At 44.8% G+C, this 23587-nt stretch overlaps 1 protein-coding gene, 1 long non-coding RNA gene and 1 pseudogene across 40 annotated transcripts in view; 1 reads left to right on the forward strand and 2 right to left on the reverse strand.

Annotated features, from left to right (window-relative positions):
- The window catches only part of LOC115934617 (uncharacterized), a 30619-nt gene extending 10132 nt beyond the window's left edge, over positions 1–20487 (reverse strand). For both annotated transcript variants that reach the window (XR_010133948.1, XR_010133947.1), the window contains exon 1: positions 20347–20487. This is a non-coding gene — a long non-coding RNA (uncharacterized lncRNA). The remainder of the gene's footprint in view (positions 1–20346) is intronic.
- Positions 17317–17438, reverse strand: LOC115934711 (uncharacterized; annotated as a pseudogene).
- Positions 20488–21049: 562 nt separating the features above from the next.
- ANKHD1 (ankyrin repeat and KH domain containing 1) overlaps positions 21050–23587 on the forward strand; it is a 142026-nt gene continuing 139488 nt past the window's right edge. For 19 of the 38 annotated variants that reach the window (XM_004042623.5, XM_019026950.3, XM_055389182.2 and 16 more), the window contains exon 1: positions 21050–21494. In XM_004042623.5, the coding sequence (XP_004042671.2) occupies positions 21204–21494 (291 nt within the window). In that variant the 5' untranslated portion in view covers positions 21050–21203. The remainder of the gene's footprint in view (positions 21495–23587) is intronic. The other 19 variants (XM_019026962.3, XM_019026952.3, XM_019026963.3 and 16 more) reach the window with 2 other exon arrangements.

Here is a 23587-nt window from a genome sequence, read left to right on the forward strand (position 1 = left end):
CTGTAGCACATTTAGTTATGGTTTTCTTATTTCTCTTTGTTTTTGATTCTTGGTTACTCTTGCAAGTTAAGCTATTTTATTAGTCTTTTTAAATTAACTTTTGGCTTTGTTGATCTTCTCTACTGAATGTTTCTCTACTTCATTAATTTCTGCTCTTTATTTTCTTCTTTCTGTTTTCTTTATGTTTATTGCTGTTTTTTAATTTCTTATCTCCTTTTTTTCAGCCTTGTTTCCTAATGTAAACACTACTGCTATGAATTTCCTCCTAAGTACTACTTGTATCTTACAGGTTTTGATATATAATCTTCTCATTACCATTTATTTCTTCTAAGTATTTTCTAATTTCTACTGATTTCTCCTTTGATCCACAAGTTGTTGAAAAGTGCATTTAAAAATTTTCCAAACTTTTTTTTCCTTTATCTTTTTGTAACTGATTTCTAACTTAATTTCATTTAGATACTTATAAGGAGGCCAGGCGCAGTGGCTCACGCCTGTAATCCCAGCACTTTGGGAGGCTGAGGCGGGTGGATCACGAGGTCAGGAGTTCGAAACCATCCTGGCTAACACGGTGAAACCTCGTCTCTACTAAAAATACAAAAAATTAGCCAGGCGTGGTGATGGGCGACTGTAGTCCCAGCTACTTGGAAGGCTGAGGCAGGAGAATAGCGTGAACCCAGGAGATGGAGCCTGCAGTGAGCCGAGATCATGCCACTGCACTCCAGGCTGGGGGACAGAGCAAGACTCCATTACACACACACACACACACACACACACACACACACACAAACCTATCAGTTAGATACTTATGAGGCTAACTTTATGGCCTGGAATGTTGTTAATTTTTGTAAATGTTCCATGTGTACTTGAAAATAATGCCTATTCTCCAATTTTCTCTCTTTTTTTTTGAGATGAAGTTTCGCTCTTGTCCCTCAGGCTGGAGTGCAATGGAGGGATCTCGGCTCATTGCAACCTCCGCCTCCTGGGTTCAAGCGATTCTCCTGCCTCAGCCTCTGGAGTAGCTGGGATTACAGGTGCCTGCCACGACGCCCAGCTAATTTTTGTATTTTTACTAGAGACAGGATTTCACCATGTTGGCCAAGCTGGTCTTGAACTCCTGACCTCAGGTGATCCACCTGCCTTGGCCTCCCAAAGTGCTGGGATTGCAGGCGTGAGCCACTGCGCCCGGCCCTCCAATTTTCTATTTCTATTAGGCCAGCCTACTAACTGTGCTGTTCCAGATGTTCTATGTATGGCATGACTTTCTTCGGCCTGTTTGAACTAGCAAGTTCTAGGGAAGGTATTTTAATAAACCTATTATGATAATAAATTCGTCACTATCTCTTTGAAGAATTTGTCAATTTTTGCTTTTATGTATTTTTAAATGCTGTGTTTTGAGTGCTTTCTAGTTTAGAATTGTTATATCTTACTGGTTAATTGATCCTTTTATTACTTTGTAATGATTTTATTTTGTAGTGATTAGTAATTCTTTCTGCTTAATAGTTATTTTGTCTGCTAGAAATATAGTTAAATTAGCTTTCTTGTGATTAGAATTTACCTATATTATATATTTCCATTCTTTGAATTTTAGTGTTTCTGTGTTCTTATATTTTACCTCTATCTTTCATAATCATCATGTGGTCAGATTTAGTTTTTTTTGTATTTAGTTTTATTTTATTTTACATAAAAAATTTTTTAGAGGCAAGGTCTCACTCTGTCACCCAGGCTGGAGCGTAGTGGCATGATCTTGGCTCACTGCAGCCTCAACCTCCTGGGCTGAAGAGATCCCCCTGCCTCAGCCTCCTGAGTAGCTTGGACTACAAGCACACACCTCCATGCCCTGCTTATTTATTTATTTATTTTTTATTTATTTGAGATGGAGTCTCACTCTGTTGCCCAAGCTAGAGTGCAGTGGTGCATTCTTGGCTCACTGCAACCTCCACCTCCCGGGCTCAAGCAATTCTCCTGCCTCAGCCTCCTGAGTAGCTGGGATTACAGGTGCATACCACCATGCCGATCTAATTTTTTTGTATTTTAGTAGAGACGGGGTTTCACCATGTTGCCCAGGGTGGTTTCAAACTCCTGAGCTCAGGCAGTCCAGCCGCCTTGGCCTCCCACAGTGCTGAGATTACAGGCGTGAGCCATCGTGCCTGGCCACTCTGCTTATTTATTTTTTCTTAATTTTTGTAGAGACAGGGTCTCACTATGTTGCCCATTCTGGTCTCAAACTCCTGGCCTCAAGTAATCCTCCTGCCTTGGCCTCCCAAAGTGCTGGGATTATAGGTGTGAACCACTGCACTGGCCCAGGATTTTGTTTTTTTTTTAAATTAATTAATTAATTAATTAATTATTTTGAGACAAAGTTTGGCTCTTGTTGTCCAGGCTGGAGTGCAATGGTGCAATCTCGGCTCACTGTAACCTCCGCCTCCTGAGTTCAAGAGATTCTCCTGCTTCAGCCTCCCAAATAGCTGGTATTACAGGCATGCACCACCACGCCCAGCTAATTTGTTTTTTTTTTTTTTTTTTTGAGATAGGGTCTCACCTGTCATGCAGCCTGAAGTGCAGTAGCACAAATATGGTTCACTGCAGCCTCAAACTTCTTAGCTCAAGTGATCCTCCCACCTCAGCCTCCTGAGTAGCTGGGAGCACAGGTGTGTGCCACCATGCTTGACTACTTTTTAAAATTTTTTGTAGAGATGGGGTCTCACTATGTTGCCCAGGCACATCTCTGCCTGAGATTCTGATTCTCCCTGAGGTTCTGAATGCTTACCTTCTTAGTTCTGTATTCTTCTGTACCCTTGTCTGGTGTCTCATGCTTCCCAATACTCTACATTTTTGTCTCTGCAAATGGATCTGAGGGTGTACTTGTCCATATAAACTATTGTCAGAGACATCTTTGGCTTTTTTTTTTTTTCCCTGAAGGCAATCCAGAGCAGAGATTGGGGAAGGCAGGAATGTGTCTGTATCTACTTCTCAAATGTACATTGACATTCATTAGAAGGAGAGTTTGGGATAATTATTTGAATGAAAGGAGGGAGGAATTGCTGACTGGCACAAAATGAGAGAAGGTGAGTACAAGGAAAGCAACCCTGGTTTGAGGGCCAAGTTCATTGCCTCTTTCCTCTTTTCCTGGTGCTGAATCCTACTAAAGGGCTGTCCAGGGATTGGTCTTTCATTCATTCATCCATTCAACAAATGCATATTAAATAACTATTATATGCCAGGCAGCAGGAATTCAGTGTTAACTAAGACAGGATCTCTCCTCTCCTGTATTTTTCTGTCTCCCCTACTAGAATGGAGACATTCTAGTAGAAAAACACATATAAGCTGGGTGCCGTGGTACATGCCTGTAGTCCCAGCTATGAGGGAGGGTGAGATGGAAGGATTGCTCAAGCCCAGGAATTTGAGGCTGCAGTGAGCCATGATTAGATTGTTGTACTGTCCTCCAGCCTGGGCAACAGAGTGAGACTCTGTCTCAAGAAAAAAAAAAAAAAAGTCAGCCTTGATAAAAGGAAGGAGGAAGTGGAGGGTGGAGGGAAACATTCTTGGCAAAGGAAACATGAGTTCAAAGGCCATCAGGCAGGAAAAACTTTGAAATGCTTGAGAAACTGAAAGAAGGACTATCTCGCTGGAGTGGAGGAGTGAGAGAGAGAATATTGCAGGATGAGGTTGGAAAGGGTGAGGATTAGGGTTTATAGGTCACCATAATTAATGCCTTGGAAAAAGTAGTGTGGGCAAGGGAGCCTTGCCACTTGGGGTAAGAATAGTAGGGGCCAACCTAGAATAGCCAAAACAATCTTGAAAATGAAGAACCAAGTTGGAGGACTCGCATTTTCTGATTTCAGAACTTACTACAAAGCTATAATAATCAAGACAGTGTGTGGTACTGTCATAAGGATAGACATACAGATAAGTAGAATTGATAGTCCAGAAACAAACCCTCACACTTATGGTCAATTAATTTTTGATAAGGTTGCCAAGACAATTCAATGGTGAAAAAATAGTCTTTTTTCTTTTTCTTTTTCTTTTTTTTTTTGAGATGGAGTCTCATTCTGTTGCCCAGGCTGGAGTGCAGTAGCATGATCTCGGCTCACTGCAACCTCTGCCTCCCAGGTTCAAGCAATCCTCCCACCTCAGCCTCCCAAGTAGCTGGGACTACAGGCGTGCACCACCACACCGGGCTAATTTTTATATTTTTAGTAGAGTCAGGGTTTCACCATATTGGCCAGGCTAGTCTTGAACTCCTCACCTCAGGTGATCCACCCACCTCAGCCTCCCAAAGTGTGGGATTACAGGCATGAGCCAACGTGCCTGACTGAAAGGATCATCTTTTTGATACATGGTGCTGAGAAAACTAGATATCCACATGCAAAAGAATGAAGCTGAACACCTACTTCACATCATATGTAAAAATTAACTCAAAATGGATCAATAACCTAAATGTAAGAGCTAAAATATTTCTTAGAAGAAAACATAGGTATAAATCTTTATGACCTTGGATTTGGCAATGGTTTCTTAGATATGATACCAAAAGCATAAGGAACAAAAGAAAAAAAAAACAAATTGGACATCATCAAAATAAAAAACTTCTGTGCACCAAATGACACTGCCTAGAAAGTGAAAAGACAACCCACAGAATGGGATAAAATATTTGCAAATATAAAACTGATAAGGGACCCAAGAGAATTTAAAACTTATGTCCACATAAAGACATACACAAATGTTTATAGCTGCATTATTTATGATAGACAAAAAGTAGAAATAACCCAAAAGAGTCACCAACCCAAACTGATGAATGGATAAGTAAAATGTGTTATATCCATACAGTGAAATATTATTTGGCCATAAAATGGAATGCAGCACCCACACATGCTACAACAAGAATAAACCTTGAAAAACATCATTCTAAGTGAACGAAGCCAGTTACAAGGATCATATATTATTCCATTTATATGAAATATTCATAATAGGCAAATCTATAAAGTCATAAAGTGAACTAGTGGTTGCCTAGGGCTGGGGGCCTAGGGATAATGGCTATAGGGTGCAGGAAGTCTTTTTAGGAGTGATGAAAATGTTCTAAAATAGATGTGATAAGCACAGCATGGTGGCACACACCTGTAGTTCCTGCTACTCAGGAGGCTGAGGCCAGGAGTTAGAGGCCACAGTGTGCTATGATCTTGTATGTGAACAGCCACTGCACTCCAGCCTGAGCAACATAGCAAGATCTCATCTCTAAAAGTTAAAAAAAAAAAAAAAGATGTGATGGTTGCACAGCTCTGCATATAATAAAAGTTATTGACTTGAACACTTTGAGTGAATTGTGTGATATGTGAGTTATATTTTAAGAAAGCTATTAAGGTGGGGTGCAGTAGCTCATGCCTGTGATCCCAGCACTTTGGGAGGCCAAGGTAGGAGGATTGCTTGAGTCCAGGAGTTTCAGGTTGCAGTGAGTTATGGTTGCACCACTGCACTCCATCCTGGGCAACAGAGCAAGACTCTGTCTCTAAAAAAAATAGATAAAAAAAATAAAGCTGTTAAAAAATAAAAAGAATGGTAGGGGCCAGAACCTAACAGCAAGGTCAAAATGGGGAGGTTGAAAACCTCTAGGGCCTCCAAGACCAAAGGAATTACTACTTCTGGACAAGAACTGGGGAATTTTTCAGTACCAATTCCAGGAACCTACTAGCTAAGTGAACCCAAGGGAAGAATCATGGCCTTGGGGGGTTTCTCCAGGTTGTTTTCAGAGACATGTTTGTCCACCTTCCATTAATATATCCACTTACAAAGGGGATTATAATGTGCAGTGATGCAAACTAGACCATGTTCCTTCACTAGATCCTCTGCTATTTTCCCTATCTATTTTTGAGACAGTCTTGCTGTGTCAGCCAGGCTGGAGTGCATTGGTGGGATGTCAGCTCACTGCAACCTCTGCTTCTTGGGTTCAAGCGATCCTCCCACCTTAACCTCCCAAGTAGCTGGGACTATAGGTGCCTGCCACCATGCTCATTTAATTTTTGTATCTTTTGTAGAGATGGAGTTTCACCATGTTGGCCAGGCTGGTCTCAAACTCCTGAGCTCAAGTAATCTGCCCACTTCAGCCTCCCAAAGTGCTGGGATTACAGGTGTGAGCCACTGTGCCCGGCTTCCTCTGCCATTTTCTTTCTTTCTTTTTCTTTTTTTTTTTTTTGAGACAGGTTTCCACTCTTGTTGCCCAGGCTGGAGGGCAATGATGCAATCTTGGTTCACTGCAACCTCGGCTGCTGGGGTTCAAGCAATTCTCCTGCCTCAGCTTCCTAGGTAGTTGGGATTACAGGTGCACGCCACCACGCCCGGCTAATTTTTGTATTTTTAGTAGAGACAGGGTTTCACCATGTTGACCAGGCTGGTCTCGAACTCCTGACCTCAGGTGAATCTGCCTGCCTCGGCTTCCCAAAGTGCTGCGATTACAAGCATGAGCCACCACACCTGACCAAAAAAATTTTTTTCAAAACAAAAAAAATTTAATGAGAAGAGTGGCATCTTCAATGTCTGGCTTTATAAAAGCTTGATTCTTATATCTGCTTCTGTATTCAGTCAAATCCATGAGTGTTTTGGTTGAAGAATATGAAGAAAATCTGGCTCAACACAGCTATGTAGTTGGAAAAGGAAGAAATACTTCAACAGATTTTTCAGAAAACTGGATATTCCCTTCAATACACCAAAATCCAACAACTGTTAGTTTCTTAAAGGTTGAGACCATAACTATAAAATGTCCATACTCTGTTATATTAAAATCCATTGGTCTATCACATACTTTCATTTTGTGTTGTTGTTTTGAGACAGGGTCTTGCTCAGCTACCCAGGGTGGAGTGCAGTGTCTGCAATCACTGCTCATTTCAGCCTTGACTTCCTGGGCTCAGGCGATCCTCCCACCTCAGACTACAGGCATGTGCCACCACACCCAGCTAATTTTTTATATTTTTAGTAGAGACAGGGTTTTGCCATGTTGCCTAGGCTGATCTTGAACTTCTGAGCTCAAGTGATCCTCCAGCTTTGGCCTCCCAAAGTGCTGGGATTATAGGCATGAGCCACGGTGCCCAGCCCTAATTTAAAAAAATTATTTGTAGAGACAGGGTGTCCCTATGTTGCCCAGGCTGGTCTGGAACTCATGGGCTCAAGCGATCCTCCTGCCTCAGCCTCCCAAAGTGCTGGGATTATAGGCCTATTATGTACTTTCTTTTTTTTCTTTTTTTTTTTTTTTAGATGGAGTCTCGCTCTGTTGCCCAGGCCGGAGTGCAGTGGTGCCATCTCAGCTCACTGTAACCTCTGCCTCCTGGGTTCAAGCGATTCTCATGCCTCAGCCTCCCGAGTAGCTGGGACTACAGGTGCTCAACACCATACCCAGCTAATTTTTGTATTGTTAATAGAGACGGGGTTTCACTATGTTGGCCAGTCTGGTCTCGAACTCCTGACCTCAAGTGATCCACCTGCCTTGGCCTCCCAAAATGTTGGGATTACAGGCATGAGCCACCGCGCCTGGCCTAATATACTTTCAATGGATCTTTTACACATGTATGATTTTGTAACATCATGATTGGTCATTTGGAAAACATTGGTTCACTGAACTGTGCAGATCTTTCAAATATTGACACATTTTTATTATATAATATAAAAAACACATTTATTAATACCATGATTTATCTCATCAAAAAAGTCTTTAAAGCTTTTAGAAAACTGTCAACCAGGAATATATACAATTTTCCAAAATTCTCATTTTTGCTCAAAGGTTTTGAATTTTATCATTGGAAATAAATATTGTCAGGTGTTTTCCTTCAAGTGACAGGCTCCAGAGAATGTCTGCCAAATATCCACATCTGAATTACCAACATTTGCCTGTCAGTGCTATTTTCAAGTAAAAATGGTGTTCTATGAAAACAAAAAAGGCCAATGCAGCTAGCAACCAAAATAGCTATGCTCCTTGAGATAACAAATGTACTTTGATATATAGCAGAAGTGCTCTGTGTATCCTTCTCATTTCCTCACATAGAATATTAAAAACACTTGTACTCAAGGGTCAAGTTTTAATAAAATTAATTTTTACTGCTTCATCAAGGATTCTTAATAAAATAGGCCTTTTCCTGCTTTGAGTGCCCAATGGGGAAGAATACATTTACTGCTAGTACAGTTTGATACCATTACCTAATACTGTGCTGAGGTACCAGCTATCTTTGTTTGTTTTTTAGAAACAGGAGCTCACTCTGTTGCCCAGGCTGGATTGCAGTGGTGAGATCATAGCTCACTGTAGCCTTAAACTCCTGGGCTCAAGCAATCCTCCTGCCTTGGCCTCTTGAGTAGCAGGGACTTCAGGCGTGCACCACCACACCCAGCAGTACCAGCAAATTTTTACCCCCCCCCCCCAATTGCTTTTGTACCATCAGTGCAAGTCAATATAGTGAAAAATAATATATTAGAATTATAATGAAAATAGTTTTGACTTCATGGATTCCCCTGAAAAGGTCTTGAGGGCTGCAGGAATCTATAGAGCATACTCTGAAAATTGTGGCAATATGGCCAGGTGCGGTGGCTCCTCCCTGTAATCCCAGCACTTTGGGAGGCAAAGGAGGGTGGATCATCTGAGGTCAGGAGCTCAAGACCAGACTGGCCAACATAGTGAAACCCTGTCTCTATTAAAAATACAAAATTAGCTGGGTGTGGTGGCGGCCTCCTGTAGTCACAGCTACTTGGGAGGTTGAGGCAGAAGAATTGCTTGAACCTGGGAGATGGAGGTTGCAGTGAGCCAAGATCAAGCCACTGCACTCCAGGCTGGGTGACAGAGCGAGACTCCATCTTTAAAATAACATAACATAACATAACATAACATAAAATAAAATAGAAAGCTGGGTGTGGTAGTGCATGCCTGTAATCCCAGCTACTTGAGAAGCTGAGGCACAAGAATCACTTGAACCTGGGAGGCAGAGGTTGCAGTGAGCTGAGACCGCGCCACTGCACTCCAGCCTGGGTGATAAAGTGAGACTCCGTCTAGCCAGGTGGGGGTAATAATTCGCCGGGTGTGGTGGCTCACGCCTGTAATCCCAGCACTTTGGGAAGCCAAAGCAGGTGGATTACTTGAGGTCGCGAGTTCAAGACCAGCCTGGCCAATATGGTGAAACTCCGTCTCTACTAAAAACACATACACACACACACACACACACACACACACACACACACAATTAGCCAGGTGTGGTGGTGCATGCCTGTAATCCCAGCTACTCTGGAGGCTGAGGCAGGAGAATCGCTTGAACCTGGGAATCGGAGGTTGCAGTGAGCCGAGATTGTGCCACTACACTCCAGCCTGGGCGTCGCAGCAAGACTTTGTCTCAAAAACAACAACAAAATTGTGGTAATATACCCGTGTATGTGTGTGTATGTCAAAGTATAAGTGAAATATTTCTTCCCTAAGTTCACATTTCTCTGAGTTAAATGTAACTCCCTAGATTTTGCCCAAAAAAGTACATTCTAACTTTTTTAAATTTTATTTTTCTTCTTAATTTGTTGGATAAACACATTAATAATAACAATAAAGATTTTCAAAAACAAAAAAAATCTACTAACTCTCTAAAGTTTGGTTTTAAGGTAATAACGGGGGTGGTTTTGGAAAATAGTTTTGTTACCAAGGTGTTACATACTCATTGTAAACAAATTCAAACAATATATGCACAAATAAAATGATATATTTCTAGTAAAAAACTGAAATAATTTCACTTTTTCCCTCACTTGGCAGTGTACCATGCACAATCAGCCTTCTGATTTTCTTCTTCTTTTTTTTTTTTTTTTTTTTTGAGATAGAGTCTTGCTCTGTCGTCAGGCTGGAGTGCAGTGGCGTGATTTTGGCTCATTGCATCCTCCGCCTCCTGGGTTCAGGCTATTCCCCTGCCTCAGCCTTCCAAGTAGTTGGGACTACAGGTGCGAGCCACTACGGCCGGCTAATTTTTTGTGTTTTAGTAGAGACAGGGTTTCACCACGTTGGTCAGGATGGTCTCAATCTCCTGACCTCGTGATCTGCCCACCTCAGCCTCTCAAAGTGCTGGGGTTACAGGCGTGAGCCACTGTGCCTGGCCTCTTCATTCTTTTTAACAAGTATATTGTAGGTCATGTTATAACTGTACCGCAGCTTACTTAGCCACTTATTGATAGACAAGTAAGGTTTGTTTGTTTTGAGACAGAGTCTCACTCTTTTATCCATGCTGGAGTGCAGTGGCATGATCTTGCACACTGCAACCTCCGTTTCCCAGCTTCAAGTGATTCTCGTGCCTCAGTCTCCTGAGAAGCTGGGACTACAGGTGTGCACCACCACCCCTGGCTAATGTTTTTTTTTTTTTTTTGAGACAGAGTCTCGCTCTGTCACCGAGGTTGGAGTGCAGCGGTGCGATCTCGGCTCACTGCAACCTTTGCTCCAAGGTTCAAGCGATTCTCCTGCCTCAGCCTCCTGAGTAGCTGGGATTACAGGCATCTGCCACCATGCCTGGCTAATTTTTGTATTTTTTAGTAGAGACGAAGTTTCGCCATGTTGGTCAGGCTGGTCTCAAACTCCTGACCTCAAGTGATCCACCCATCTTGGCCTCCCAAAGTGCTGGGATTACAGGTGTGAGCCACCCTGTCTGGCTTTTTTTTTTTTTTTTTTTTTAAGTAGAGATAGGGTTTCACCACGTTGGCCAGGCTGGTCTTGAACTCCTGACCTCAAATGATCCATCTGCCTCAGTCTCCCAAAGTGCTGGGATTATAGGAGTGAGCCACCGTGCCTAGCCCTGACAAGTAAGGTTTTAATTAATATCCCTGTACACATTTTTTTTTTTTTTAGTTAACGTGTGAGGGTTTCTGTGCCACTTTTCCTCCAGAGTTGGAAATGGATTTGCTAAATCAAAGGGTAGTTGCACTTAAAAAAAAAAAAAAAAGAAGGACCGGGCACATGGCTCACGCCTGTAAACCCAGCACTTTGGGAGGCTGAGGTGAGTGGATCACTTGAGGTCAGAAGTTCCAGGCCAGACTGGCAAACATGGTGAAACCCCATCTCTACTAAAAATACAAAAATTAGCCGAGCGTGGTGGCATATGTCTGTAATCCCAGCTACTTGGGAGGCTGAGGCAGAAGAATTGCTTGAACCCAGAAGACGGAGGTTGCAGTGAGTTGAGATCACACCACTGTACTCCAGCCTGGGCGACAGAGACTCTGTTTCAGAAAAATAAAATGAAGGCACCTCCAAACTTATTTCCCTAAAGATTGTATCAATTACACCACTGCTAATGGTATACAGAGAGTGCAACAGGGAACTTGTGAGAGTAATTGTTGGGCATGAGGATTACCAGGCTCTGAATAGTGGTCAACCAGTGCTTTGAAGGGTTTTTAAATATTTCTGAGCCCTTCAGTCACTCTCCAGGAATTCTAATATTCATTTGAAATCCCTGGTATACAGAAAAGTATTGCTGTTTTCTTTGGACTCTCTAGTATGGCTCAATCTTGATTTAAAATGTTGCCAGCTTATGGGTGGAGCCATTGGGACAGTTTAGAGCTTTAACCAAACTCCAGAGGCCACAACAGGCCTGCCCATATGTCCTGCATAACTCTGTAATGGTGATGCAATTCTTTTCAACTGACGAACCTTTTGCATTGACTAAATCTCTGCTGGAGAAGTCCAACTTTGGCTGTTTTTCTTTTCTTTTTTTTTTCCCTTGACATCAGAGGTGTAAATGCCAGGGTCTAAGAAGGGCTTCTAGGTGAAAAGTTTAAGAGTAGAGTCCTGACCACTATATTTCTTAATAGCTTCTGTGAGCTTATATCAGACTCATGTCTGGCCTAGACTTTCTACAAGTGTCCTTTCGGGGCCATAGCCACTTCCTTGGGAAAGAACACTTGGTAGGTGGCACTGTTACCTGCCCTGCAGGTGAATGCCATGCTGTGTCTCCTGATTTATGGGACTGTCTTGATGAAAAAGGGGTGTGGCAAACTGAGTTGAGTTCAAACACTCCACAAGAGTCTCCAAGATCAGCCTTCAGAGTGACTCAGTCCTCACTTATAAGCCCAATTTGCTCTTTGAGCTGGAGTCCTGGGTCTGCTCCTTTCTCATTGTGGTAAGCAATTATGTACTTCAGGTTCTCACAGGAAATATCAGAGGGTAATGGATGGGTCATGTAAAATCACTTCAGAGATTTTATTGGGAGATACTGATCCTAATGTTCACTCCTTGTTACTCCTCTATTTAAAAAAAATTGTAAGGCTGGGCATGGTGGCTCACACCTGTAATCCCAGCACTTTGGGAGGCCGAGGCGGGCGGATCACCTGAGGTCAGGAGTTCAAGACCAGCCTGGCCAACATGGTGAAACCCCATCTCTACTAAAAATATAAAATTAGCTGGGCATGGTGACACACACCTGTAATCCCAGCTACTTGGGAGGCTGAGGCAGGAGAATCGCTTGAACTTGGGAGGTGGAGGTTGCAGTGAGTCGAGATCATCCCATTGGACTCCAGCCTGGGCAAGAAGAGCGAAACTCCATCTCAAAAGAAAAAAGGCGGGGCGGGGGGGATTGTGAAAAACTAAAACACCCCTCAAGGGTTCTTCTGACTGAAAAGTGCTGATTCACTAAATGCCAGGCCACCATAACCTGTAAAATGAGAGGATTCTTGCTGCTGGGGTTGCTATCTAGCTGTTCTCTCATCAGAAAAAGTGCTCAGACCATAAGATTCAAAATTTTCACCAATTCTGGGATGTTCTAAAGTCTGTGGCAGAAGGACATGGTACCAGCCAAGGAGAGCTTCTACAAAAGGTGGGTGTGGCTGCCTAAGTTGCAGTGGTAAGAGGACATGTGAAAAAGGATGTTTGGGGTCACTAGCTTCAGGTTTACCAAGTGTGGGATAGAAGAAGCAGAGGGTTCACTGTAATGCACAAGGTAGAGTTCTGGATTTCTCCCGGTAACTTATTGATTGTCAGTTCTTAGAACCCTCTTCTCGTCAAAGAGCTTGTATAACTGTAGACCAGAACATCTGGGCTGAACTACACACTTACTGGTACTTATTTCTCAATGTGACTCTTGGTTTTTCCTTTTTTTTTAGATGGAGTCTCACTCTGCCACTCAGGCTGGAGTGCACTGGTGCAATCTCGGCTCACTGCAACCTCTGCCTCCCAGGTGCAAGCGATTCTTCTGCCTCAGCCTCTTGAATAGCTGGGACTATGGGCACCTGCCATCACGCCCGGCTAATTTTTGTATTTTTAGTAGAGACGGGGTTTCTCCATGTTGGCCAGGCTGGTCTTGAACTCCTGACCTTGTGATCCGCCTATCTCAGCCTCCCAAAGTGTTGGGATTATGGGTGTAAGCCACTGTGCTGGGCGGCTTTTCCTTTTAATTAGTACTGAAGTGAGAAAGCTCATAGAATTACTGCTGGCACTCATATTTTCAGTACAATCCTTCCAATGGAAGCAATACACAAAAATATTCACCAAGGACTCACCTGGGGGAAGAGTGGATTAATCTTCATTGTCAACCAATATGACCTTTCTGCAGAGAGATGTTTAACTTTTGCAAAAAGCAAAGCTACAACTTGATGTCTTTTAAAAATTTGGGCCAGGTGTGGTGGCTCACATCTATAATCCCAGCACTTTGGGAGACTGAGGCAGGTGGATCGCTTGAGCCCAGGAGTTTGAGAGCAGCCTGGGTAACATGGCAAAAACCCTGTCTCTACCAAAATACAAAAAAACAAAACAAAACAAAACAAAACAAGCTGGGCATGGTGGTGTGCACTTGTAGTTACAGCTACTTGGAAGGTTGAGGTGGGAGGGTGGCTTGAGCCTGGGAGGTTGAGGCTGTAGTGAGACTGCACCACTGCACTACTCCAACCTAGGTAACAAGAGCAAGACCCTGTCAAAAAAAAAAAAGTTTTCAGTTACAGAGTTACAGTAAATCTAACTGTGTTTCTGTCCAGTTGAAGGTTTGGAGGTTTCTGGCTGACTCAGCAAGTAATGTTCTACCTAGGCGAAGTTCTTCTCATTGCTATCTGAAACCAAACACATAAAGTAAATCCATCATGTTTAGCTTTGTTGTTGTTTTGGGTTTTTTTTGTTTGTTTTGTTTTTTTTGAGATGGAGTCTCGCTCTGTCACCCAGGCTGCAGTGCAGTGGTGTGATCTTGGCTCACTGCAGTCTCTTGCCTCCCAGGTTCAAGCGATTCTCCTGCCTCAGCCTCCCAAGTAGCTGGGATTATAGCACCCACCACCATGCCTGGCTAAGTTTTGTATAATAATAATAATAATAATAATAATAATTATTATTATTAGTAGTAGTAGTAGTAGTAGTAGAGACGGGGTTTCACCATGTTGGCCAGGCTGGTTTTGAACTCCTGACCTCAAGTGATCCACCTACCTCAGCCTCGAAAAGTGCTGGGATTACAGGTATGAGCCACTGCGCCTGGCCTAAGACAAGTTTAGCCTTGAAGAAACTTTTAAGCTCTCTTCCAAAGTGGCTGTACTGTTTTGCATTCTTACCAGAATGAGAATTCTTGCTGCTCTGCCTTCTTGCCAGTAATTGGTATTGCCACTTATTTGGATTTTAGCCATTCTAATAGGTGGAAATAAAATTTTAAAGAAAGGATCTTGATGCATAATGCCACATTTATTTTCAGAAAGTTTGTATAGATCTGGAGTAACTTTTGTTCCTATACTCTTTTGTTTCCCACATTTCATCAGGTGCAAAGGTTATACTGATTCTTTTTTTGTTGTTGTTGAGACAAGGTCTCACTCTGTCACCCAGGCTGGCGAGTACTGGTGCGATCATAGCTCACTGTAGCCTTGACCTCCTGGGCTCAAGCAATCCTCCCACCTCAGCCTCCCAAGTAGCTGGGATTACAGGTACACACCTCCACCCTTGGCTACCTTTTTTTTTTTTTTTTTTTTTTTGTAGAGATAGGGAGTCTTGTTTTGTTGCCCAGGCTGGTCTCAAACTCCTGGGCTCAAGTGATCCTCCTGCCTCGGCCTTCCAAAGTGCTGGGATTACAGGCATGAGCAACTGTGCCTGGACTTCATGCTGATTACACTTATTGACAGTTTCTTTTTCTCCATTCTGAAAGCCACTTCCCTAATCTGGTGTTCATTATCTCATACCTGGGCAAAAAGCTGCAGCCAGATTGCTTGCTTCCTACACTCCAGTATCTCCTTGTTCTAACCCAATTTACTCAATTCAGCTAAAACAAAAAAAATCTGTAATCTTCCTTTAACAATTTTTATCTTGATAACTGTGCTTTTCGAAAACTATGGTGGGTGGCCTATTGAACCAAATTTATGTATTTAGTTTTAGTTTTGTAGAGATGGGGGTCTTGTTATTTTGCCCAGGCTGGTCTCAAACTCCGGGCTCAAGCAATCCTCCTATGTTGGCCTCCCAATATGCTGGGATTACAAGTGTGAGTCACTGCTTCTGGCCTGAGAAGGATATCTAAAAACCTAATAACATGGTTTGTGTATGAGAGAAGGTCTAGGTATTTAGTGGGGAAAGTAAAAATAGTCTTTTCCTCATTTTATATTCATTTTATTCTTTTTTTTTTTTTTTTAGTAGAGACGGGGTTTCACCGTGTTAGCCAGGATGGTCTCGATCTCCTGACCTCGTGATCCGCCCACCTCGGCCTCCCAAAATGCTGGGATTACAGGCATGAGCCACCGCGCCTGGCCCATTTTATTTTTTTCCACATGCCTGCTGTGTCAAATTGTTTTGTTCTTTTTGAAATTTGAACCATGTGAATGTATTAATTATCAGATTTTTTTTTTTTTTTTGAGACAGAGTCTTACTCTGTTGCCCAGGCTGGAGTGCAGTGGCATGATCTCGGCTCACTGCAATCTCCGCCTCCTGGGCTCAAGCAATTCTCCTGCCTCAGCCTCCAGAGTAGCTGGGATTACAGGGGCCCACCACCACACCTGGCTAATTTGTGTAAACTATTAGATTTTTTAATGTGAAATTCCATGGTCTAAGAAACTAACAATATAGTTGGAGAAACCAGAAGCCAAGTTTTAAATGTTTCCAACTATTACAAGGGAGGAAGATATATTTGATGGTAGCCAGGGATAACTTCACCTAGGGTGCTGATTAGCAGATTTATAAGGATATAATGGTTGAAGCATGTTTACCTGATTGATGAATTTCCTCTGCTTTTGAGGTTGCCATGGAATCGATGTAATATAGTGGGAAGAGCATGGGTTTTGGGATCAAGAAGAAATAAATTCAAATCCCAGCTTTTCTATATACTGGCCTTATAATCTTGGGCACGTTATTTAACAATTTTGAAGTTTCAACTTCCTCATCTATAAAATGGATAAAATCTGAATAGGATTATTATAAAGGTTAAATGACCTCCAAGTGCAACAAATATGTTGGTTTACTTCTTATATAGATGGGCTGAACTGAGATGGATTGGCATATAGGAATAAAATGTCCGGAGAAAATGCAGGTTGCATGTGAAAGAACTTCATGTAGCTAAAGTCCCTGCATCTATAATTTAGTTTGTCAATCTCATATTATGGGATTTGAAGACTCTTATTATCTCAGAAGTTTTAGAAACCCTTGGGCTAGCTGGGCACAGTGGCTCACACCTATAAGCTCAGCACTTTGGGAGGCCGAGGCAGGAGGACTGCTTGAGCCCAGGGGTTAGAGGCCAGCAGCCTGAGCAACATAGGGAGACCCCTGTCTCCACAAATAATTAGAAAAAAATAGCTGGGCATGGTGGTCCACTCCTGTGGTCCCAGCTTTGGGAAGCTAAGGTGGGAGAATCGCTTGAGCCTACGAGGTTGAGGCTGCAGTGAGCAGGTGATTGCACCACTGCGCTTCAGCCCCAGAGACAGGGTGAGAACCTGTCTCAAAAAAACAAAATAACAAAATAAAAATCCTTTGGCTATACAGTTTTTATGGGTTTTTTTTTTTTTTTGAGACGGAGTCTTGCTCTGTTGCCCAGCCTGGAGTGCAGTATCAAGATCTCGGCTCACTGCAAGCTCTGCCTCCCAGGTTCACGCCATTCTCCTGCCTCAGCCTCCCGAGTAGCTGGGACTACAGGTGCCCACCACCATGCCCAGCTAATTTTTTTGTATTTTTAGTAGAGATGAGGTTTCACCGTGTTAGCCAGGATGGCCTCAATCTCCTGACCTCGTGATCTGCCCGCCTGGGCCTCCCAAAGTGCTGGGATTACAGGTGTGAGCCACCGTGCCCGGCCATGTGTTTTTTATCCTTCTTGATCTGAAAGATGGTCAAAACACAGTGCTTTGAAACACATTATACGTAGACTCTAAATATTCCCACTGGCTTCTTTTTCTTCTTTATTCCATAGAGACTCAAAATTGCCAATGCTGACTATATTTCAAGTCCATGGCAGGTTATTGGGAAAAGTTTTCAATTAGCAATAATCATGCCTTTGGCTATGATACTGCCACTGAGCAAATCTCCACTCCATTTTTTTTTCTTGAGACAGAGTCTCGCTCTGTCACCCAGGCTGGAGTGCAATGGCGTGATCTCAGCTCACTGCAACCTCTGCCTCCCAGATTCAAGCGATTCTCCTGCCTCAGCCTCCTGAGTAGTTGGGATTACAGGTGCGTGCCACCACGCCCAGCTAATTTTTGTATTTTTAGTAGAAATGGGGTTTCGCCATGTTGATCAGGCTGGTCTCGAACTCCTGACCTTGTGATCCACCCGCCTCAGCCTCCCAAAGTGCTGGGATTACAGGCATGAGACCTCACACCCAGCCCAATTTTTGTATTTTTAGTAGAGACAGGATTTCACCATGTTGGCCAGGATGGTCTTGAACTCCTGACCTCAAGTGATCCACCCACCTCAGCCTCCCAAAGTGCTGGTATTACAGGCATGAGCCACCATACCTGGCCTGAGTGTGATTTTATTTATTTGTCAAATGTATCACTTGATATTGTGATGATTTATCAATGAATTTTCAAATTTTAAAACCATAGGAATGTAGTATATATGGAACTATTGAATCACATTTTCTTTCTTTCTTTTTTTTTTTTTCGAGACAAAGTTTCACTCATGTTGCCCAGGCTGAAGTGCCGTGGCGTGATCTTGGCTCACTGAAACCTCTGCCTCCCAGGTGCAAGCAATTCTCCCGCCTCAGCCTCCTGAGTAGCTGGGATTATAGGCGCCCACCACCACGCCTGGCTAATTTTTTGTATTTTTAGTAGAGACAGGGTTTCATCATGTTGGCCAGGCTGGTCTGGAACTCCTGACCTCGGGTGATCCACCCACCTTGGCCTCCCAAAGTACTGGGATTACAGGCGTGAGCCACCATGCCCAGCCATTAAATCACATTTAATAGAGACTGTATATAGCAGTCACCAAAATATAGGAGACTAGGAGTTCCTAATTCCCATACTGACTGTCAAACTACTGACAAGTATCTCAAGTAAAGGTCCTGGTGAAACAAAGATTATTGCTCAATCACATTTCTTTAGCTATACTCGGGGTTAGTTGCTAGGCACTGAGTAAAGAGAGTGTTTTCTTCCATCTCAAATAAATTGAGAAAAATGTATATATATCCAGATTTCCTTTCCCTGTGTCCTTGAGAGTCACTGTATTTGTTTAAAGAATTTAATGAGTTTGTTCAGGGAGTTGCATCAGAAATTATTTTTGTATCAGTAGTAAGCATGACAAGTAGTTCCTTTGTAATGCTGTACCAGTCAATACCTGTTTTTGCCTAAGGATGTATCCATACCAATTCTGGATAATCCAGCTTTGAAGTGGGTTGGGCAGTGCTAGGTTTCTTTTGTTGGTGTTATTAGTTTGGGTTGTGACTTAGTCACACATGCCTTGAAAACTTAACAGCACTGAGGATATAGGCTAATTAAGTTCCACAAATGCTAACTAAAGCCAGTGTACATAGCATTTACATTAAAATAGTTCTCTAGAATAGGTACAAGACTTTTTTTTTACATTTTCTACAACTTCTGTTGCTCAGGCTGGAGTTCAGTGGCACGATCTCGGCTCACTGCAACCTCCATCTCCCAGGCTCAGGGGATCCCTCCCACCTCAGCCTCCTGAGTAGCTGGAATTACAGGCATGCACCACCATGCTGGGCTAATGTTTTTTTTTTGAGACGATGTGTTGCTCTGTCGCCTAACCTGGAGTGCAGTGGCACGATCTTGGCTCACTGCAACCTTCGCCTCCTGGGTTCAAGTGATTCTCCTGCCTCAGCCTCCCGAGTAGCTGGGATTACAGGCACGCACCACCACATCTGGCTAATTTTTGTATTTTTAGTATAGACGGGGTTTCACCATGTTGGCCAGGCTGGTCTAGAACTCCTGACCTCAAATGATCCACCCACCTAGGCCTCCCAAAGTGCTGGGATTACAGGCGTGAGTCACCGCGCCCAGCCCAATTTTTGTATTTTTGGTAGAGACGGGGTTTCACCATGTTGCCTAGGCTGGGCTCGAACTACTGGGTTCAAATGATCCGCCCGCCTCAACATCCTATAGTGTTGGGATTACAGGCGTGAGCCACGGCGCCCGCTATAGAATCTGAACATTTTTAAACCCCCTCTTTATTGACAAGATAAAGATAGAGATAGAGAGATGGATATAGGGAGGAAGAGATCTCCTTAGAGGAGGGAAGACCACCACAGCTAGCCTTGTTTTGCACCACACAGATCTGATTAGAACTAGAATTAGTTGGGCTGGCAGGACCCAGGGGCGAGCAGAGAGTTCCTGAAGGAAGAGGAGATAATAACTAGCAAAAATGAGTCTTTCCTGTAAGTTTGGGACTTTGCTAAGCGCTATATTATCATCTAATTTATTCATAACAACAACCCAATGAGGAAGGTACTAATATCACTCCCATTTCACAGAGGAGCGAGTTGAAAGTCACAAAAATGAAACAGCAAACGCGCCGAAGTCAGGCAGCAAATAAGTGGCAGCACTAGAACTCGAAACTGCCTCGGAGCATGCACTCTTCACCACCCCGTTCCACCTTGAGGTCGGATTCCGCACGCCGTTCGCGGCATTCCCACCTTCCTACGTGGGACAGTTCCCGGTACTGAGGCATGGCGCTGTCCAGCCCTCAGGCCCGCAGCCGTCCGCAAGCAGGAGAACGCGGCCCCGCCGGGCGATCCTGCCCGAAGGCGCCCGAACTGCGGCGCGCGGCCGGGTCCTGGCGGGCGGGTCGAGTCTCCCCAAGGCGGCCATCCCAAGCAGCTCCCCGGATGTCCCTCAGACCCGCGCGCTAGGCTCAACTCAGAAAGGCGGGAGGCGCGAAGCGAGATCGGCCTTGCCCCTCGACTGTCCCCTCATCGCTCCCCGTCCTCTATTCCCTCCCAAATAGCCCCCGGCAAATAGGTTACACATCTTCACCTGTCCCAGAGGTGGTGACTGCTCTAGTGACTGACGCTACGCTCCTCCAACCAGGCAATGGCAGGAAGGTGGAGCCTTCCTAAGACTGATGGCTTCGTTTCTCCAATCCCGGTGCAGCTATTCTCCGGCCATAGTCTCGGCGCCCAGCGGAGAGCGACAGGTGGGAGCTGCGTTACTTCGGCGCCTCTTGCATCCTTGACGTACAAGTTTCACCAAGCGCAGGGTGAAGTCTACTCCAAATTTGACCAATTCTTGTGGGTCATCACTTCAGCAGTCATTTTATTCAGAAGTGGAAATTTCCCGGCCCTTTCCCGTCACCTCAGATGAGGGCGGGATCAATGGTACTCCCACAGGCCAATTGTACCACGCGACGTCCCGCGACAAAGTGACCGACACTTTATGGCGCCAATGAATTCTCCCATTGTTCGGGGTCACTATGACTGACCACAAGGCCAACTAATCCACTTTAAGGTCGTGACGCGATAGTCAGGCGGGTTGGCCAATAGACATAGGAAAAGAGCGGAAGTCAGCTGGTGAAGAGTGGGAGGCGGGTGTTCGCAACCGCCTAGGCCTGCGCGGGTCAACGCAGCTTGGCGGCTGCGAGCCAGCGAGCAGCGCGTGACGAAGAGCCTGAGCGACGGGCCACTTTGGCCAATGATCTGCAGCCGCCAGGGTATTGCAGCCAGTGGCGAGTCGAGGGGGCGGGAGGCAGCAGGTTAGGCAGTGAGAAGTTAGTGGCGCTGCTGGGACGGGGGAAAGGAGACGCTTCTTCCTCTTGCTGCTCCTCTCGTTCCCGAGATCAGCGGCGGCGGTGACCGCGAGTGGGTCGGCACCGTCTCCGGCTCCGGGTGCGAACAATGCTGACTGATGGCGGAGGCGGCGGCACCTCCTTTGAGGAGGACCTGGACTCTGTGGCTCCGCGATCCGCCCCAGCTGGGGCCTCGGAGCCGCCTCCGCCGGGAGGGGTCGGTCTGGGGATCCGCACCGTGAGGCTCTTTGGGGAGGCCGGGCCAGCGTCGGGAGTCGGCAGCAGCGGCAGCGGTGCGGGCGGAGGGGACGCGGCGCTGGATTTCAAGTTGGCGGCTGCCGTGCTGAGGACCGGGGGTGGAGGTGGTGCCTCTGGCAGTGACGAGGACGAAGTGTCCGAGGTAAGGCTCCGGGACCCTCGCCTCCCACACAGTGTGAGGCGTGAATTCTCTTTGGGTAGGCTCTGGGCCGGGGCCATCCTCCCGCTTCCCTAGTGGAGCCCTTCTGTGACAGCGGTCGGCTCCATGGCGGCGGTGGCCGCGGTGAGGGCCTAGTGAGCCCTCGGCTTACTCTTTAGCTCGAGCGGGACAGGTTCCCGTCACCATTCGTAGACCCACAATAGGGAGTCCTTTGGTCTCTGAGCTTCGCGCGGGAACAGGGACTCCTCAGGCTGCCTCCCGCCCACCCTGCTTTGGAGTTGGGGGTGGGGGGCGGGGTCTTGCCAGAGTCCCTGCCCTTGGTACTGAGAGAGACAAACAGAGACAGAGACAGAGCTGGTGCAAAGATCGTTTCTCTTCTTTGCCTCTCCTCAGAGTTGAGGGATACGTTTATTTGCCTTCTGCCTTGTGTGTGTCTTACCTGTGTGCTTAAGGACGGTTCTTATTCTCCCTCTTCAGTTTGAGACAGGTTTGAGTATTAGGGATCTCTCGGCTTTTACCCTGAAAAATCACATGACTCCTCCTTCTGGGACTTTTTGTGAAGTTAGACAGGAAAAGGAAGTTCCAGGGCATCCCTGAGCTTCGGAATAGCTGGGTAGCTGAACTCGGAGGTTTTAGGCTTGGAGAAAGTGGGGCAACTGTGGAAACCTCTTTTTTTTTTTTTTTTTTTTGAGATGGAGTTTCGCTCTTGTTGTCCACGCTAGAATACAATGGCGTGATCTCAGCTCACTGCAACCTCCGCCTCCCGGGTTCAAGCGATTCTCCTGCCTCAGCCTCCCGAGTAGCTGGGATTACAGGCGTGCGCCACCACGCCCGACTAATTTTGTATTTTTATTAGATACGGGGTTTCACCATGTTGGTCAGGCTGGTCTCGAACTCCTGACCTCAGGTGATCCGCCCGCCTCGGCCTCCCAAAGTGCTGGGATTACAGGTATGAGCCACCGTGCCCGGCTGGACACCTTCACTCTGCCTTTGCAGTGAAGTCTTTCATTTCTTTAACTCTTCTGTGTGTACTCTAATGTGTACACATTTTTAGGTCTGAGCAACCTGGGATGGTAGGCATTAACTTCTTTTGAGTTCTGGGGAAAAAGGGGCGGGTTTTGTTTTTGTTTTTTGAGATGGAGTTTCGCTCTGTCGCCAGGCTGGAGTGCAGTGGCGCGATCTCGGCACACTGCAACCTCCGCCTCCTGGGTTCAAGCGATTCCCCTGCCTTAGCCTTCTGAGTAGCTGGGACTACAGGCGCGTGCCACCACTCCCGGCTAATATTTTGTATTTTTTAGTAAAGACAGGGTTTCACCATGTCCAGGATGGTCTCGATCTCCTGACCTTGTGATCCCAAGGGGCGGTGTTTTATGTGTATACTTTTTTCTGTTGACTGTGGCTTGCGTAGAGTACTGTACCGTGATTGTTTTAAGTGCTCAGAGTATTTCTTCTATTTTGGTTCTGAGGTGCCTGAGTTGTCACCTGTGACCAGTTATTTTAACCTCTGGTCTTGGTGTTAAAGTACAGGAATTTCTCTGTGTGTACTAACAATCCTGGCTCTTGGATTTGAGAGGAATAAGGAGAAATTATTTGTGGGTTACAGACTGCAGTTAATATACTGTCTTATCATTCTAGGTCTGAACAGGGTTTTATTTAATATTTAAAACCTTAGTACATTCTGACCCTAACATTTTGCTTTGGGAAAAAAAGTGTGTGGGTTATAAGGCGGGTAGTCCCTTGAATGTCTACGTGTTTGAATTTCACGGTAAGGGAAATAGCTTCTAAGCCAAGGTGAGAGAAATGTTTTATTTGAGTAGGCAGTTATGGGGAGAGACTCTGGAGTATCCCTACTCTTGGTCTTATGGAAGGCTTTATTTTATCCTTTCAGTGAAACATGAGAGATTAAGCTAGAACACAGTACTTTTTAGCTAGGAAATGAAGTGTGGGGGATATCCTTAGACTAAAGATTAGAGCTTATTTTCTTTGAAACTTGTAAATGAGAATCTGAAAGAGTTTGCTTTGGTCTAAATGTGATAGAAAAAGGGGACCTTGATTTTCTTGACCATTTTTACATA

Source organism: Gorilla gorilla, chromosome 4 (assembly GCF_029281585.2).
Source record: "Gorilla gorilla gorilla isolate KB3781 chromosome 4, NHGRI_mGorGor1-v2.1_pri, whole genome shotgun sequence".
Taxonomy (NCBI): Eukaryota; Metazoa; Chordata; class Mammalia; order Primates; family Hominidae; genus Gorilla; species Gorilla gorilla.